The sequence below is a fragment of the Alosa sapidissima genome, chromosome 4 (assembly GCF_018492685.1).
Source record: "Alosa sapidissima isolate fAloSap1 chromosome 4, fAloSap1.pri, whole genome shotgun sequence".
Taxonomy (NCBI): domain Eukaryota; kingdom Metazoa; phylum Chordata; class Actinopteri; order Clupeiformes; family Clupeidae; genus Alosa; species Alosa sapidissima.
Window position 1 is genome coordinate 17,734,521 of NC_055960.1, and position 17,173 is coordinate 17,751,693.

The window sequence follows — 17,173 nt, forward strand, 5'->3', positions numbered from 1 at the left end:
TGGAAGACTTCCATTCATTTTTTTCTGAATGGATTTCTTGGAACTTGTACCAGAGAGAGTGTGTGTGTGTGTATGTGAACCAGTCTAATACCAGTTAATTATGGTTTTATGGGTAGGAGAAGGGAAGTGAAGCTGGGCGTGATGGTGTGTGTGTGTGTGTGTGAGAACTGGCAAAGATATTCAGGAAATGTCAAACTAATTAATTTGCTGCTCAAATACATTTGGGAGTATGCTGTTAACGCAAACAAAAATGGGCAGGCAGGTATGCTGTATCTCTTCAGAGACTTCTTTACTGCACCACACAACCTGGCTGTTTTACATGCTAATTACAGGCAGGCATGGTTGGTGCTGATTACAGACCCCAGTAGAATCCCTCAGAGTGTCCGCTTCATGATGCCTTTGTAAAGCTTTCCAGCATTTTCTAATACATCTCGCTCCTACTGAAATGTGGGGAGATAAACTGAATATGAAATTGGAAGATATACAACTATTCTTTGTAATGTAATGAATGTCATTACATGTTGCTCATATCAGGGGAAAAAGACCAAATATTTCTGTGCATACTGTTCCTCTGAAGTGAATAATGTGGAAAAACAAACATCTTACTTCTACACTTTCTATGGCTGTCCAGCCAGATTGATTTGAACTGAGTATTAGTGTGCTTAATCTCAGCTGGGTTCCCTGACTTTCAGTCGTCTTCAGTAAAAAAGATGTCTGCCAACTGATTACATGTGAATGTACGAGGGTGTGTGGCAGAATAGAACCTGACCAGTAGAGGGCAGTACCCATCTTCCGAATAGAGACAGACTTGTTCTTGAGTCTCGCAGACGTGGGAGGCAGAAGGGCTGGGGCAGAGTCGAGTCGTCTCCTCTCCTTTCATCCTTCATTTGAGGCTCCCTACACACACAATTGACGCAGTGTGGCTTGAGAAAAATCTTGAGTCACAAAAGGGAGCCATTGCTGAGAACACTGTGACGACTCTGGTGGAAAATCTGTGGCGGGGAGACGGGCTTTCATGATCACGTCAGCTTTCATCTTTGTGTCTGGGTCTTGGCTTTATGGTATTACGCTGGGAATGACTCGTTTGAGGTATCACAATTCGTAAAAAAAAAAAGGAAAAAAAATTCAATTGCATTTGATAATTATGATGAAAGAAACTGTTTAAAACACATTATTCTTTTGGTAAATAAAACTGCTGGTGATTCCTAGAACATGCAACTTAATTGATGAAGTGGCCATTTAGTTGCCTTTTGTTTACAGCTTAAAATAGAAGTAAGTTGTTTGTGTGGTGAGAATGTGTGAAGGCTTTTCTTAACCTGCCTATTCCTAGGGTTTTCATTTAAAGCCTGCTGATACACGCTGGAGCTTCAAGAAAGGGTGTCCCACCGATGTTGATTTTGGACGAAATCTCTCAAGCTGAGCAAGCCTTGTCTCTCTCTGTGTGTGTGTGTTTGTCTGGAGGGAATAGACTGTTGAGAGCAGGGATGCCTTGATGAGGAGGCCTTTTAATATGATTGCCATGTCTACCAGCACCACCATGCTGTTTCTTCTCACGCTTTCTCACCCTCTGATGCTGAGAACAGTGCGACAGGAAGCAGGAAGTGTCCAACTGAACGCGGTGTGAACGCGGGCCGTACTGCCCCCTGCCCCTGCACCCCGCGGTGCTGACTCCGGACCCTTCCTACTCTTCCACCAGGACCAGTGATGGAGCGTTGACAGACGGGTCCACAGGGGTTCTCTTTGTAGAGGGTTCTGATCTTAGCGGCGGCGGACCCGGCCTGCGGCGTGCTGGACCAACTCCGGCGCTGTTTGCATTGCTCCCAGGGCTGGGGCTGGCTGTCAAGGCCGTTGTCATGGCGGCGCAAAAGGGTCTCTCAGGATTGGGGGCTATATGTCGTCGCCTCCCTCACTCTCCCACCCCCCCTGTGCTTTGGACAGGAACAAGATAAACATTGTCCTCTAAGTATCTGCCCCCTCAGAGGGGGACTGTTCACTGCTACACATTCATACACACACACACACACACACACACACACACACACACACACACACACACACACACACACACACACACACACACACACACACACACACTTATTCACATACATAGGCCTACACAGAGTCCATAATTCCTCTCACTGGCGGGTACACACAAGTATCAAAGAGGTGAACACACCCTATCTCCTCTAGCATGTAAGGGTCATGAAATATGGCAAGTAAACACGCACTCACCTACTCACTTCTATACATAATGCATGAACCTACAAGTAAACATGCAGCAATGTGCGCACAGTGCAGTGATGTCTGTGCCCTAGACAGAATCACGCTAAGGCATGGCACAGTTGGATACTGGTGAATATGATTCAGGCCATGTAAACCAGCACAGAGTTTGTCCTAATGTTACGAATGAGCAACCATCAATAACACTCAGCAAAAAAGTCTTAATGAACTTATTAGATGTCATTGAAAGTATATAATCAAAAATGGACGTTCAGTTAACACAGAACAAGGCTATGTAGAAGTGCTTGTTTCTTCTCAGCCATGCTTCATTCCCTCAAATAATGAAGAGACAGGTATTCTTCATGTCACCCTTCTGTCATCAGCTTCAACTAACTTCTTTACTATTCCTTTGGCCAAAAGTCCAAAACTAAATACCCTTCTGTCTAGCTCTACTACTACAGATACACTGACTACTTCCCTTATAGTACAAAGATATAAATAGGTCCACAGATGTGCATAAATGGTACACACTACCAGGCTGGCTAGTCCCTTGTGTTGCAGTATAAAATAAGTCCCTTTTAATTTTGGCTCAGACAGTGGCTGTCATTAAAGTGTCACTGAAGCCATTCCTTGCCAGTCGGATGGGCCCACTGTTTCCGGCCTCACAGAGTGAATCTGTATGCCTGTGGCCCGTCAAAACACAGGGCACATTCTGTCTTCTTTCGGGCTGTTTTTGAGATGGAGGAGCATGAGTTTCCTTTGTCAGTTACGCAGATAGCGGCTTTCTGAAGGACAGACGTAGGCCTCGCTCTTTCCAACCTGTTTGTGTGCGAGTCCGTAATGTAATTCACTCGCTCACATGAGTGGAGAAAGGGACAGCAGTTGACCACTTAAACCCTCTCAAGTCCAAAGAGGAGACACATGACATTACAGTGGTAAGCAGTGCTGTGTTGAATATTCAACTCACAATTACCCTGGATTAGCCTTTATGCTACACCAGGTTTAAAATCCCCCCATTCCATTTTAGCATGCATTACACATCTGGTAATTGCAAGCCATGGTGATGAACACTAAGCACTTAAACTGCACTGGGAAAGAAGCCATCATTTAAACATTCATTCATCTACTGCATTAAATTACTGCCAGCACCCTTATTGTGAATTACAAGCCGAAAGACCACCAAGAACTCCTTTATAAAGAAAAAAAAAAAACTTCACAGGTCAAGCTTTTGGTGCCAAAGATGTTTGTGTACTCAGCTGTGCAGTTCATTACAGACACACTTGATGGTTTTTGACCAAGGCCCTGAAGAGCTAACGACCTCGATTTCATTTAGAGGCGGCATCTGGTCCCTCATATTAATGAACTCAGCAAAACTGCTCTAAATAGGGCCAGTTGGTGTCCAGGCCTCACGTGCAACAAGTGCATGTGGAAGACGGAGCCAAAGTGTCCCGCCAGGGGAGGGGTGTGAAGGGACCAAAAAAGAGAGCGGAAAAAAAGCCCCCCGTCGTCACGGTAACGGCTGGGGCAGCGGGGCAGAGAGTGCGGGTCTGTATTCACACTTGCTGCTCTGGTCCCACTCAGTGTCTCTGGAGTACACACTTGAATGTGACAGTAGCTTAGCAACCCCCTCAGTGGCTGGATATGGGTATTGATATTCACTGAGGGGGCTCAAAGGAGGAGGAGGGGGGTGGGGTGGGGGGGGGTCAGGAACAATAGTGTCCTTATGAGAACCTCGATTCCTTGTGGTGTGCTGAGCGACTAATGTGGGAGGACAAATATTTTATCCGAGAGAACTGAGCCACCCTGAGCCAACCAGGCACAGAAACTTCCCAGCATCCCAACTCCAACCCCCCCCCCCCCCCCCCCCCACCCCCCCCCACCCCCCACACACACACACACACCAAACCCTCTTTCACTTCTGTTTGTGCATCTGTGTGTGAGGGAGACAAGGATAGAGTGAGGGAAAAAGAAAGAGAGGAGCAGAGAGAAAACATCATGTGTTAGAAAACAGACATGGTTTGAATGAGTGACTGGGTTGTTCCCTGTTGTTGATGGGTGGTTCACCCTTTTGTCTACATAAAGACTTGCAACTTGAACAAGTTATTTTATTGGGTCCAAATCAGTACAATCCAGTGTAAACATACAAATAAAAAAATAAAGGTCTAACTGGGGTTTTTTTGCTCATGATTCTCAAAACTTTTTAAGCCAATCTCTCCAAATTCAGCCTACTGACAATACTTTTCCAGTGTAGAAACATTCATTGGAAATATATCAAAGAAACTGCAAAAGCGTTCTGATTACTGTTATTGATAATTGCTGAAAAAGTTTAAATTCAAAACAAATGCACTCAATTTTACATGATTTAAATGACTGAATTATAGAGATGTCACATTTCAGATTCTCATTCAAGATATCACGGTAATGTCAGAAGAAACAGGTTGGTAACAGATTCTACAAAGACATATCTTTCCAGAGCAGAGTGGACAACAACAGACTTAATTTAGTTTATTCACTTTATACCAGCTACCTACATTTAGCCAAAGCATGCCGTAATAGTGACTTGTGTATTTATAACTGACGTGTCTATTTGCTTTACAAAAAAATTGGTGTTAAACTATGAATCTTTCTATCCATGAAAATATTTCTAAAATGCTATTCAACTATTCAATTCATATTTTTCAGCTCTGAGTAGAAAAAAGTAAGACATACTAAATCAGTCCCACAGCATCATCATACATATTGTTACCCACATAAACAGTAATAACTGTATGTATTGCTATGAGGCATTGAGTTAACTAAAAATCAGTAAACATACAAAATTCCAGCCCGTGGATGGAGCAATGTCATGTGTTGATGAATAAAGAATACTACATCACATCCTTGTTCATTATGCAACACAGAAAAAGGGGTTAGCATAACAGAAGACAAAGGCCATCTACTGAGTCAAACCACCAGATGAAAAGCCATCACTGGACTCATTTAGGCCCGCATAACTCCACATGTCAAAAGTCCTTTCAAAGAAGGAGAGAAAAAAACGACTTCATAATAAAGGCCACACAAGCCGTTCAGTTTCAAGACTCGTAATCTTTCTTTTTGGCCAGCTTGCTTTTGACATAGAAAGAAAAATGGAGGAAAGGGGGATTTCTTATGCTCCCCATTGTAGTGTGGTTTCTTCACTCTCCTTCTTCTTGGGTTTTATTTCAGAATCTGTCTTGTGCTGGTATAGCAACGAGGGCATCAGAGAGCTTGCATGTCAGCTGAGATGGTTAAACCACTAATACTGGACAGAGCCCTCGGCTTTCAACAGGTTTATGTACAGTAAAGGGTCACATCAGCAAACACAATGGCCCTCATTTACGAAAGGAACGTACAACATAGTCAAGTCAGTATGGTGTGGGGTGCAACAGAGTAAATTAGTGGAGGACTGGGGAGTTCTAATCATAGAATATAATCGATTGGAACTGCACATTTGTAGCGTTCATGTAGCCTGTTATGTTGACACAATGCTTAGGATACCCATCATGTGTCAGAATTACTTTAAAACCAAGAAAAGCACAGTCAGGACATGAATCAAAACAGTCAGGACATGAATCATGCATTTTGTTTTCGTGTGCACAAAAGATTATGTTGTCCTTCAACTTGTCTCCAGTGTTCCATGGTCATATATAAAATGTGTCTATCCCAAGGTCAGAAAATGTTCTCATCTGGACATATTATGCATGTCATAAATTCTAGGGGGTGTGGCCTCTAAAATGAGAATATAGGGGCGTGATATTTAAATTACGTTTTTTTTTCAGCCTCCACATTAACCAACACCCGTTCATTTTCATGATGCAACAATACATTTCATGAATCCCATGTGAGCCCTCTCGTAAGGTGACTCCTGTGCTCAGATCTGTGCTGGTTTCTACGTTCGATTGATAAAAGAGGCCCATTGAAAGTTTCAGCAAAAGAATAATCTCCATGATAAAATGACTCAACATCTTCCTTCATTATTTTCTACCTCAAGCCCCACAGATGGGACAGTAGGTCATGAGATGTCCCTGCAGCAAAGTCATTGGGGACGGGGTCCACAAGGAGGGCCCCTCAGCAGGGGGTGCCTAGGGCCAGTATAGAAGAGTTGTCCTTGGCTTTGTCGAAGAGGATGGCGGGCGTGGTGCCTGAAACAATTTTGAGTTTGTCCTCAGGGACGGAGGATGTGGGTGAGGAGGAGGTGGTGGCAGTGGCGGCTGTGGAGTGCGAGGAAGAGGAGGAGGAGGCGGACGAGGACGAGCGGTCAGGCAGACACTCGTCGCAGCAGCAGCAGCAGCAGTCCATGAAGGCCTGGCCCAGCGCACGGCACAGGCACAGCAGGATGACCGGCGTGGCGGCCGCCCGGGCGAACATCAGGAACTGGCCGATCAGCTGCAGCAGAGCCAGTGTCGCCACAGACACCTCCAGCCCGGCATAGGCCAGTGTGATGTTGGTGGCGTTCTCCGGCAGGCCGCAGACGCCGAACACGACGGCCAGCGCCAGGACCGTGCGTGTCAGCTGGCGCTCCCGCCGCCGCTGCTGCTGCCTCTTGGGCGAGGAGGAGGACGACGACGTGGATGATGACGACGTGGTGGAGGGCGAGAGCGGGCGCCCTGCTGCGGTGGACGCCGCCTGCCGTGCCTCCTCGGTCACGTGGCGTGTGAGGAGCTGGCACGCCAGCGTGAAGAGCAGCGGCAGGCAGAAGAAGCAGCCAAAGTACCACCACATGCGCGCCTCGTGGTACGTGAGCACCAGCGAGTACACCGACTCCGGCAGCTCCACCGAGGGCCGCTGCACGCACGAGTCCACCGGCAGGCCAGACGCTGGCGCCACGTCCTGCTGCAGCTGCCAAAGCAGGAGCTCAGGGATGGCTAGCACCATGGAGCCCACCCAGATGACCGACAGCTTGGCCAGGATGGACTGGCAGGGCTCCACCATCCGTGGCCGGGGCTGTGGGCTTGTGGCCGTGTGGAAGCGGTCAATGCTCAGGGCACACAGGCTGAAGGTGGTCACTCCCAGTGAGGTTACCTGGATGGAGAGAGAGGAAGGGAGAGGAGTGAAGACATGAATGATGGTAGGGGTGGAGAGGAGAATTGGAGAGACTGGAGAGTTCCATGTCATACCAACAGGTGGGGCAAACCACACAGTCCATCATCCATCATAAGACTGCCGAGCCTACTTTGTGTTTTCAGCCATTATGTGGTGGCCTAGGAGAGGCCTGTTCAAGTGTGTGTGTGTTTTTTATCAACACACTTGATTAGTTTTAAATCAAACCAATTTCTACAGGCAACCAAACAAAGTACAACAGGAGTAAATAACCACTCATTATTGATTAGGTACTCCTGCTGGCATCACTGTAAATATCTGGCCTTGTTTATTTATGTAGGGCAGCACAAGTACACAATTGTCACTTGGCGACCGTTTGACCTAAATCTGGTCTCATTTAAAGTCGTAATGGCTCCATTAATTAGTCTTCCCTCCAGACAAATAATGTGGTGAATGGGTAATTAGCATAACAAAGTCTCGACTAGTAAAGGAAAACGAAGGGGCAGGGCAACATACCCCATAGGAAAGATATACTACCAGAGAGTGTTAAATGTATCTAAACATATGTAACTTATATAAACATAGTTACATAGGCTACATTAATATATGAATGAAACTCACCTCCATGTAAGGGACAATTCTACACGAAAGGTCTCCCATTAACCTCCTTTTGGTCAGTTCATTAAAGATGACCACGGGCAGACAGAAAAACAGGATCAGGAAATCCCAAAAGGCCAGGCTGGCCAGAATGCAATTCCAAGCAGTTTTCATGTAGTAGTTGTGCCACACGATGCACATCACCGCCAAGTTACCTATGATACCCACAGCAAACACTATCAGTGACAGGAGCATCACTGCATAAGCGCTGTAGGAACTGTCAGTCACGGGGTACAGAGGGTTGTGGATTCGAATAGAATTGCTACTATTTTTTCCATCCCCGTCAGTGTTATTAGGGAAATGTGCATTCCTAGGTGTTGTAAAATAACCGTCTGGGTCGTAAGGTCTTGGGTGCCTGAAGTTATAGGGAAACTTCGATGTTCCATCCTTCGCCCCCCTGGGCACTCTCTTCAGGTTTGCCTCCCGAAATAACATAACATGATTTGTCCCAACCATATCTCCTATTGGATTTGATTTGGCGTCAGGAATTGAAATGTGCATCGCATTAGAGCCCGCTAATCCACTTGGTAACATGTCCAAAGAAGTCAGGTACCCTGATGATTCCTTCAGTGGTTTTGCGTAACGGAGCTCCGTTAATCCCAAAATAAGGAACAAAATAGGGCAAAACATTGTATCTACTCAATAATGCAACAATTCCATCAAAACGACCAACCACAGAGTTCAGAGAGTGTTTTTCACAGCCGACGAATAATTTACGACCCTGTAAGCTCCAGAAAGTCAGACCCCAAAGCCCAAAGACGAGATGTTCGGAAGTTTGAAGCAACTATATCCCCATCCTTTGAGCCCGTTATTCATAGGCAACCGCATTTTTGCTGGCTCAAACGCCCTCTAGTGTTCATCAGTGGTTACACAAGCCAAGTTCCCTGGATCACGTGAAAGCTGCACATTTCACCAAGGAATTCAATACTGAGAGCAACAATAAGCAACAGCACAGCACAGCACAGGTCCTAAAGGACAATGTAGGCTAAAGTTATCATCAAGATGTGCACTGCATTTTCAATGCCAGTAATCGTCAACTTGATATGGCACAGCAATACAGCTGGCTTAGCCTACTTAGGCCTATCTACAGTTAGTGGGAAGCGAAAACATAGGTAGGCCTACACCAGTGTTTCCCAAACTTTTTTTCTGGGGACCCACTTTTTAAAAAGGACAGACCATCGCGACCCATTTCACTTCAGATCTAACATGCAACCACCAATATTGTTTTAGGCCACAGGTTCTCAAACTTTTACAAACAAGCTATGTTGTTGTAAGAATGTGAAATGAATAAATATCAGGGGCCGTATTCACAAAGAATTTTAAGGCTAAAAGTAGCTCCTAAGTGGCGAATTTAGGAGCAGCTCCTAAAAATAATGGGCGTGTCACTCCTAACTTTAGGACTCCTAATTTTTTTCACTAAAAGTAATTCACGAAGCATTTTAGACCTAAAAGTAGCACCTAAGTCTGGGACAGCCTAAAAGAAGTCGAGAGGACTCCTAACTCACTAAGACCTATTCACAAACAGCTTTTTGTGGCATTTCACGTTGCGATGTTTTGAAATGGGTATGCGCAACAGGAGCTTCCAATCGCGAGGGAACAATTTTGCATTGTAGGCATAAAAGGGATGCTATAACGCCACCAACAACAACCAAAACTACTCATTGTCAACATGTAAATTAAATGTAACGTTTCATTGTGAATCAAATTAAAATGTTCTCCTCTTTGCAAACGTAGGCATATGGTGACAGATTAATTTAATAATGTTGCAAAGATAGCCTAGCCTACTGCATCAATCCGTAGGCCTATGTTTTATTAGGCTACTAGGCTATTTGTTTTGCCTTACTCTTTATTCATTTAGGCTAGGCCTTTTTATTCAGTTATTCATCATCTTCCGTCCTTCGCACTACTTGCACGCATTCTCAGACCTGTCACCTGTCACTCATCATCGTAAGGGAGGTGTTTGGAATCATTCCCGCGTTACAATCATCAGCCAATCAAGGTGGTCACTTCAGTCAAGCTCGTGCATGAGTAATGACGTCATCCATAGCAACGAAGACTCACTCTTAGTTTAGGAGTTGTCATTTTTCCTTCCTAAGAGTAGGTCTGAAAGGCTTTGTGAATAACTTTTAAGAGAAAACTCCTAGCTAAAAACTTTTAGTGCGATTTAGGAGTACTCCTAGTGGTAAGATAAAAGGCTTTGTGAATACGGCCCCAGAACAAGAGGCTTTTGCGCAATAGCCAAAAGATAATAGAGTTTGCGAGGTGGAAAACACCTAAAAAGACTATTAAACAGCTTCAGGTAATACAAAATGCAGCAGCTAGGACTCTAACAAAAACTAAAAGAACTGACCACATTACTCCAATTCTTAAGTCCTTGCACTGGCTTCCAGTAAGTCACAGAATTGACTTTAAAGCACTATTGCTTGTTTATAAATCAGTAAATGGAGCAGGACCTAAATACTTGTCAGACATGCTTCAGCAGTACACACCTTCTCGTCCTCTCAGGTCCCAGGTGAAAAACCTGCTAGTAAAACCTACAGTTAGAACTAAACATGGTGAAGCAGCTTTTAGCTGCTATGCGGCTCAGCTGTGGAACTAACTTTCGGATGACATTAAAAAGGCCCCAACTGTAGCCAGTTTTAAATCTAGACTTAAGACCAAACTGTTCTCAGATGCTTTCTGCTAACTGTGCCGAGTTACAAATTCTGAATCTGCCTTGATAATTATTCTACTTTGTCTGTTATTACTTTTTTTACTACTTTTGCCTTTGTTTTTGCTTACTAATTATTCTTTATTTTTAAACGATTTTACCTTGTGTTTTATGTTTTCTTTTCATTATGATCTTTACCTTTTAACTATTCTTTGACTATATTGCCCTCTATGCTTTTATTTGTTATTATTGTTTGGTTTTGTTTATGTAAAGCAGATTGAATGACCTCTGTGTATGAAATGTGCTATATAAATAAACTTGACTTGACTTGACTTGACTTGACTAACAGTGAAATATTGTAGTGAGGACTTTTATTTTGAAACATTTGAAACGAGGACTTTTATTTTGAAAAAGTATAAAAGTTACAAAGATGAAAAATACACTGCCCGGGTGTCCTAAGTAAGATCTACGTGACAAAGTTTGAATGAAGTTTCTACGTTAAGCGGTTGAAGCTGCATTAATTGCGTTAGAAGAAGAAGAAGAAGAAGAAGAAGCCTAGGAAGAACAGTACAGTGCATTTTCATGCACTGTAATAATAATAATAATAATAAATTCACTTTATAACTCAACCAAAAGACATCAGATTAATCAAAGGCAGTAGAAAATATTAGAGTTTTTAATTTATTTTCTAAATCTGATCAAATCTGATCTCTAGGCATCTGAGTTCCAGCAGTGGGCACCATATGACTAAATGCCATTTCACTAGTTTTGACCTTGGGCATCTACCAGCAGACCAGCGTCAGTAGAGCCAGTGCAAGGACCTGATGATTGGGGTGATGTGATCTCCTTTCTTTGTTCTGGCTGCTGCATTTTGTATTAGTTGGAGCTGTCTGATAGACTTTTGGGGGAGGCCAGTGAGGAGAGTATTGCAATAATCATCCCTGCATGATATGAAGGCATGGATTCGTTTTCAAATCCTGCTTAGACACAAATCTTGTCTATATTTCTAAGGTACCAAAATGCTGATTTAGTTATTGTTTCGATGTGCTCATTGAAACTAAGATCTCCATCCATTGTTACACCAAGGTTTTTGACACAGGTTCTGGTTTGAAGTGCTCTAGATTCCAAATAGGTGCTGAGTTTCAATCTCAATTCCAAAACAGAACTCTGTCTTGTCTTTATTTAATTGTAAGAAATTATGTTGCATCCAGCAATTCACTTTTTCAAGACATAGACACAATGAGCCAATCCCAAAGTGAGCCCTGAGGACTAAGGACTCACAGACTTAATTGATCTCAGGTGCTAAGTGAGTGAGTGTGTGAGACCACATGGGTGGTATAAATGGAATTGGGACAGCACTTCACAATGGTTATACAAAGACGTTGCTGACACGTGCACTATGCACGTGTGTCGTGCTGTTGTTTACCTTTGTAATGTCTGGATTTCCCTGGTCTCCGCGGTAAACGTCACAACGCTTTGAACTGTGGGTAATTACCTGTGGTGAAGTCCAATGCAGACTCTTGGAAAGGGGCTCAGTAAGTGTGTATACTCAAACCCTCACGCTTTTTGAAATGCGGCATTGGGACAGCCCTAAGCCCTTACAAATTTCGCGAGAATGTGCACCAAAGTCTGTGGGATTGGCCCAGTGACTCAATGGGACCAACATCATTTGGTGAGAGAGCAAGGTAGACCTGGGTGTCATCTGCATAGATAAGTTACCTTGTACTTTGTCCAAGAGGGAGCAGTATTGGGCAAGTTACTTCAAAATCGTAATGTATTATGTATTACTTATTACTGTCATTTCAAAGTAATTTGTTACATTATAATATTACTGTCTCTGAATTGTAAGGCATTAAACTACTATTGTATTACTTTTAAGTTACTTTTACCAAAATATCTAGAAATATGGATTTGGAATTCTAAATGCAGTTTATTATGCTCAATGCAGCTCACTTCTATAATGGAGGGCGATGTGGTATAACATAATGACCTGAGATAGGCTTAAGGCTAACAACAGAATGCAGTAGGCGCAGTGATGGCTCATGATGCAATACAAGGAACAATCATAGCCAGAATTTTGTTAAAAGCAGACAAAAGGTCGAAGTCTGGTCAATTGTGATAGAAATGCTACTTTAGGCTTAGGCCTACTCATTAAAATCAACAGAGCGCCCACTATCTGTATATTGTAACCTAAAACTTGTCAAGATAGGCTACACAGTGCCACTGCTGGCCATTTTGGTGCCCTAACTGGTGAAATACAGTATTAACCTAAGTATGTCATCATATGGCCAACTATAAAGATGTAATCTGCCTGTTCCCAGGGATGGGTAGTATTTCTGATGAAACATGTAATATGTATTTGTATTTCAAATACAAAATAGTATTTTGTCATTTGTATTTTATTGGGTTGAAGGAAATGGCTCTGTATTTTGTATCAAAATACTTTATTGGTGTGTATTTTTGTATTTTAGAAATACTGCAAAATACTATATGTGAAAAACACTAAAAAAAAAGTAGATACTACACACAGGTGTAATGAATAATTGGTAATTAGGCAACAATGGTTTATTTTCATCACAATCAGCTAAAATGAGAACAGCTGTGTTCAGACACTCACAGCTTTTCAGTGACCGCTATTGTTGAAGCATCAGCTCTGGTCTGAAGCACTGGTGTGAAGTCGTATGCAAGTTTACCTGTACAAGTTCACATAAGGACACCGACAAAGGCAACCATGTCCTATTGTCTCCATGCCAATCTTTATCAGAAAAAATGTCATATCTCAATGAACCACAATGACATCAATAGATGGTGTTGAGTGTGTTTGAATTCCCTTCCTTGTAGCATCCATTTATGCATTCTACAGTAGGGACAAGTTCACCTTGTTTAATTAAATAACAATTCTATGTCCTTATAGCTGCATACTTGAAGTTGGAGATATTAAGGCATATCAAGTTTCTCACATACTGGAAGTTCAAGATACATAGCCTTATGATTTTCTTATTCAGTTCTGCACTGGACTTGAATTACGAAATTCGGCACAGATACACAATTATGATTTTGGCCTATTGGTTATAATGTGGTTAATTGAAAGCTCTGTCAGTCGTTTTGGATAAGCATCAGCTAGATGACTAAATGTAAATTCTTGAATTATTCTTCTGATCACACTACATGAACTTGCATATACGGTATACTATTTGGTATGACGAGCCAAATTGTAGTGTTTTTTACTATATAGTTTTAATAGGCTAAATGTTTGGGATATTAAAAAGCTTTTTTGCAGTGCTTCCATACTTCATTGAAAAAAGTATTGAGTATTTTCTAATACAAAAATACAGTATTTTATTTTGATACATAATATGGTTACTGCATTTTGTAGGCTAGTTTATTTTGATACATTAAAAATGAGGGTATTAGGTATTTTATTTTGAAATACATTCTGATGTATTTTTGCCCATCCCTGCCTGTTCCCAGCATTAGAACAACACTTTGCAATGGTTAGCTTGTCACCTGTGACGATATATGCTAGGCCTAAGTGACTGACCTATCTGGGTGCGTTTGGAGATGCCTGATGAAATCAGACGTTGTTGAATAGGCATAATTTATCCGGGTGCCACACACCTTGCATGTAGTTGTTCGCTTATTTCCTCAGTGCAGTTTTTGTAACCGAAAGTAATGATAAAAGGCACAACTCCGGGAGGACTTCTTGTCACCATGGTCAATGCATTTATATCTGTGAGTGTGCGCACATAGCCCATACGTTACATTGCACATTATGGCAAAGGGGCCATGTCGCTTGTTATACGTTTCACAAAGTATATGTAGCAGTAAAATAAAATGGAAATACATGAATAAATTTAGATTAAAAAAGCAATAATTGCATGAAATACAGCTTGTTCAGGAGTCTCGAAGCTCGAGTCCGAGTCAAGTCTGAAGTCTTTTGAGTGGAGTCACAAGTAAAGTCCCCATCTTTTTTACATTTCTATCCCTTCATTTTCTTTAATTCAAGTTCACAGCACGAAGCTGACATGAAGAGCATTTATGCTTTATCAAGAATCAAAAAGATTAGCGTAGCACCGCTCTAGATGTGTCATTAAATGAATTGTGCTATTTCGCGAGGTATAGAGATCTTTCGGTTTCAGACACAAAGTGCACTTAACTGTTCTTCATATGCTAGTTGTCTCTGATAAATTGAAAATAATGAGCGTAGGCTTATGTCCATCGAGTCAGTTGCAGCCAGCCACAGTCATCTTCAACCAGTAACAGGAGATACTTTCTGCTATTTGCGCAGTTGCGAATATGCATCAAAACATAACACCACTTCATTTCAGGTTAAAATGCATTGTAATGCGCGTTAGTTAAGTTTGTACCGAGTAAAATATTACCCAATAGTTTTTTGTAATGCCTTACATTACCGCGTTACAGCAAAAAGCAATATATTACAGTAATTACATTACTTTTGTTACTCCCAACACTGAGAGGGAGCATGTACAGGTTAAACAGTTAGGTTAAGGGGCCCAAGAATAGATCCCTGTGGAACCACTTATGGCATGGTGGTTTTCTCTGATACATAGGTGCTGATAGAAACAAAGTAGTCCTTGTCTACTAGGACTTGAATTTATTAAATGTATGTATCGTATTTTACCAGAGTCTGCATTCAGGTGAATGCCTTTTACGACCTTGACTAGGGCTGCTTCAGCATGATGTTGAGGAAAGCCTGATTGTAGGTTGTCATTGAAAACTACTTTTTCAATAACCTTATCTATAAAGGGGAGGCTTGAAATAGGCCTGTAATTGTTAAGTATAGATTAATCCAGGTTTCTTTTCTTAACCCTCCTGTTATGTTCGTTTCATGTTTACTAGTTTTGTGTTCCCGGTCAGAAATGACCGCTGCATTATAACTTGTTATAAATCCATAGCAGAACATATATTATCATCTAATGGTGTGATAGACCTTTGTATGAACGTGTGTTCTATAGATATAACCTATTGAACTTCCATTTGCTGTTTATGGCCTGTAGGTCTCATTGACCTGAGCTCATGCAAGTCAGAAAGGGGAATATTCTATTGGGGAAGCAAAGAGGGGGAGTGAGGGTGTGTTTGTGTGTGTGTTTTAATGTACAGAAGCACACATACAGTCCATCTAATCAATAAGTATGTGTCTGGATTCAAGTTTATACACTGACCATTTTCTCACAGATTCATTTCTAATGGCCGGTCATATTTGAGACCGGGAATACACATGGGTGTTAAATAAACACTCAAATTGTCATGAAAATTATCAAAAATTGTTCATGTGTTCAGATGCCCTGTGTTAAGTCATGGCAACTCATGGTAGTCAGAATAAGGTAACAATATTTTTGAAAATAATTGTCAATCGGTCACATTTGACAGCAAACACAACAGGAGAGGTTTGGTAACTGCAGTCTTAAGTGCTGCTAGGAAAATTAGGTGAGAACGGTTCATAATTTGCAAAAGCTCAAATGCCAAACAGCTGAAAACACTTTTAAAGAAGTTTAGGCAGAGCGTCAAGACAGCAGGTAGATAAAACTAAGTTGCAGCACAGTTTTTTCAAGGGTTTGGCCATCAATAGCAGTAAATACAGATAAGGAGGCTACATTTTGTCTAGGCCTGTGGTGAACTCTAATATTTTAAATTTTGTGATGGAAAAAAAAAAGAACCAACATCATTACATTTTTTTGTTGACTTGAAATCTTGAGGTAGCTCTGTTATGTTGGGGAATTTGTTAACTTGATCAAGTTATGGCAAACAATGGCAAAAAGAGCACGGGAGTTATTAATGTGTTCATAATGTTACAATTAATGAAGATTGCCTGGCCCTACATAACTCAAGCTTAGTATTCTCCATTTACGTTCGGCTTTCCTACATTCTCTCTTCTGATTTGCTACTGTTGTGATATTCCTCCATGGTGTTTTAGGTTTACTTTTAACCTTGGCAGGTGCTATAGAGTCCTTGAGAATATTAGAGCTAAATTGAGTAAGATGGTCTTCCTGCACACATGGTGTCATAGCTACATAGCTATGGCTTCCATAAAAAGAGTGCTGGTATTCTCATTGATTTGTTTGTGGTAATTTGATGGTTTTACTGTAAAATTCACTATGATAGTTCATAGTAACACTGTCGACTTATGTTTTTTTTACAGTTCAACCATGAAGTATTTATTAACAGTGCCATGACCGATTTTGATGTGTTCATGATGAGCGATAATGGATGACTGTGTTCTTTAATCAAAAGTTCATTTTTCTGTCATGTTGTTAAACTTTAGTCGATACAAGTAACATGTGAGTAAGTAAACATAGCAGTCTATTTGATGACCACACACAGTCTATGGTATTATCCCAGAAATGTGATTTACTTTTGAAGTTGAAAATGTTTAGTTGAACTGTAAACTTCATAGTAAACCTCATAATTATGAAGACCACAGTCTGACTATAAACTGAATTGCAGTCAACCATCATCTTTACTTATTAACTGTAAACTTTAAAGTCTGCATCAGATGTGCGACCATGAAGTTCATAGTAATGGGAGAGTTCATAGTCAAGTTATGATATATTCGTGGTTGAACTGTAA

At 41.7% G+C, this 17,173-nt stretch overlaps 1 protein-coding gene across 1 annotated transcript; it reads right to left on the minus strand.

Annotated features, from left to right (window-relative positions):
• Positions 1-4,311: 4,311 nt before the first annotated feature.
• On the minus strand, positions 4,312-8,899 carry gpr37l1a (G protein-coupled receptor 37 like 1a). Its single transcript, XM_042090604.1, has 2 exons — positions 7,900-8,899; positions 4,312-7,260 (listed from the first exon to the last, which is right to left on the minus strand). The coding sequence occupies exons 1-2, from the start codon at positions 8,563-8,565 to the stop codon at positions 6,307-6,309; spliced, it is 1,620 nt and encodes a 539-aa protein (XP_041946538.1). The 5' UTR covers positions 8,566-8,899; the 3' UTR covers positions 4,312-6,306.
• Positions 8,900-17,173: the final 8,274 nt, after the last annotated feature.

Coding starts and splice junctions, on each gene's coding strand:
- gpr37l1a (XM_042090604.1), bottom strand. CDS start 8,565: ATGTTTTGCCCTATTTTGTTCCTTATTTTGGGATTAACGGAGCTCCGT. Junction 7,261..7,899: donor GAATTGTCCCTTACATGGAG/GTGAGTTTCATT, acceptor CTCTCCATCCAG/GTAACCTCACTGGGAGTGAC.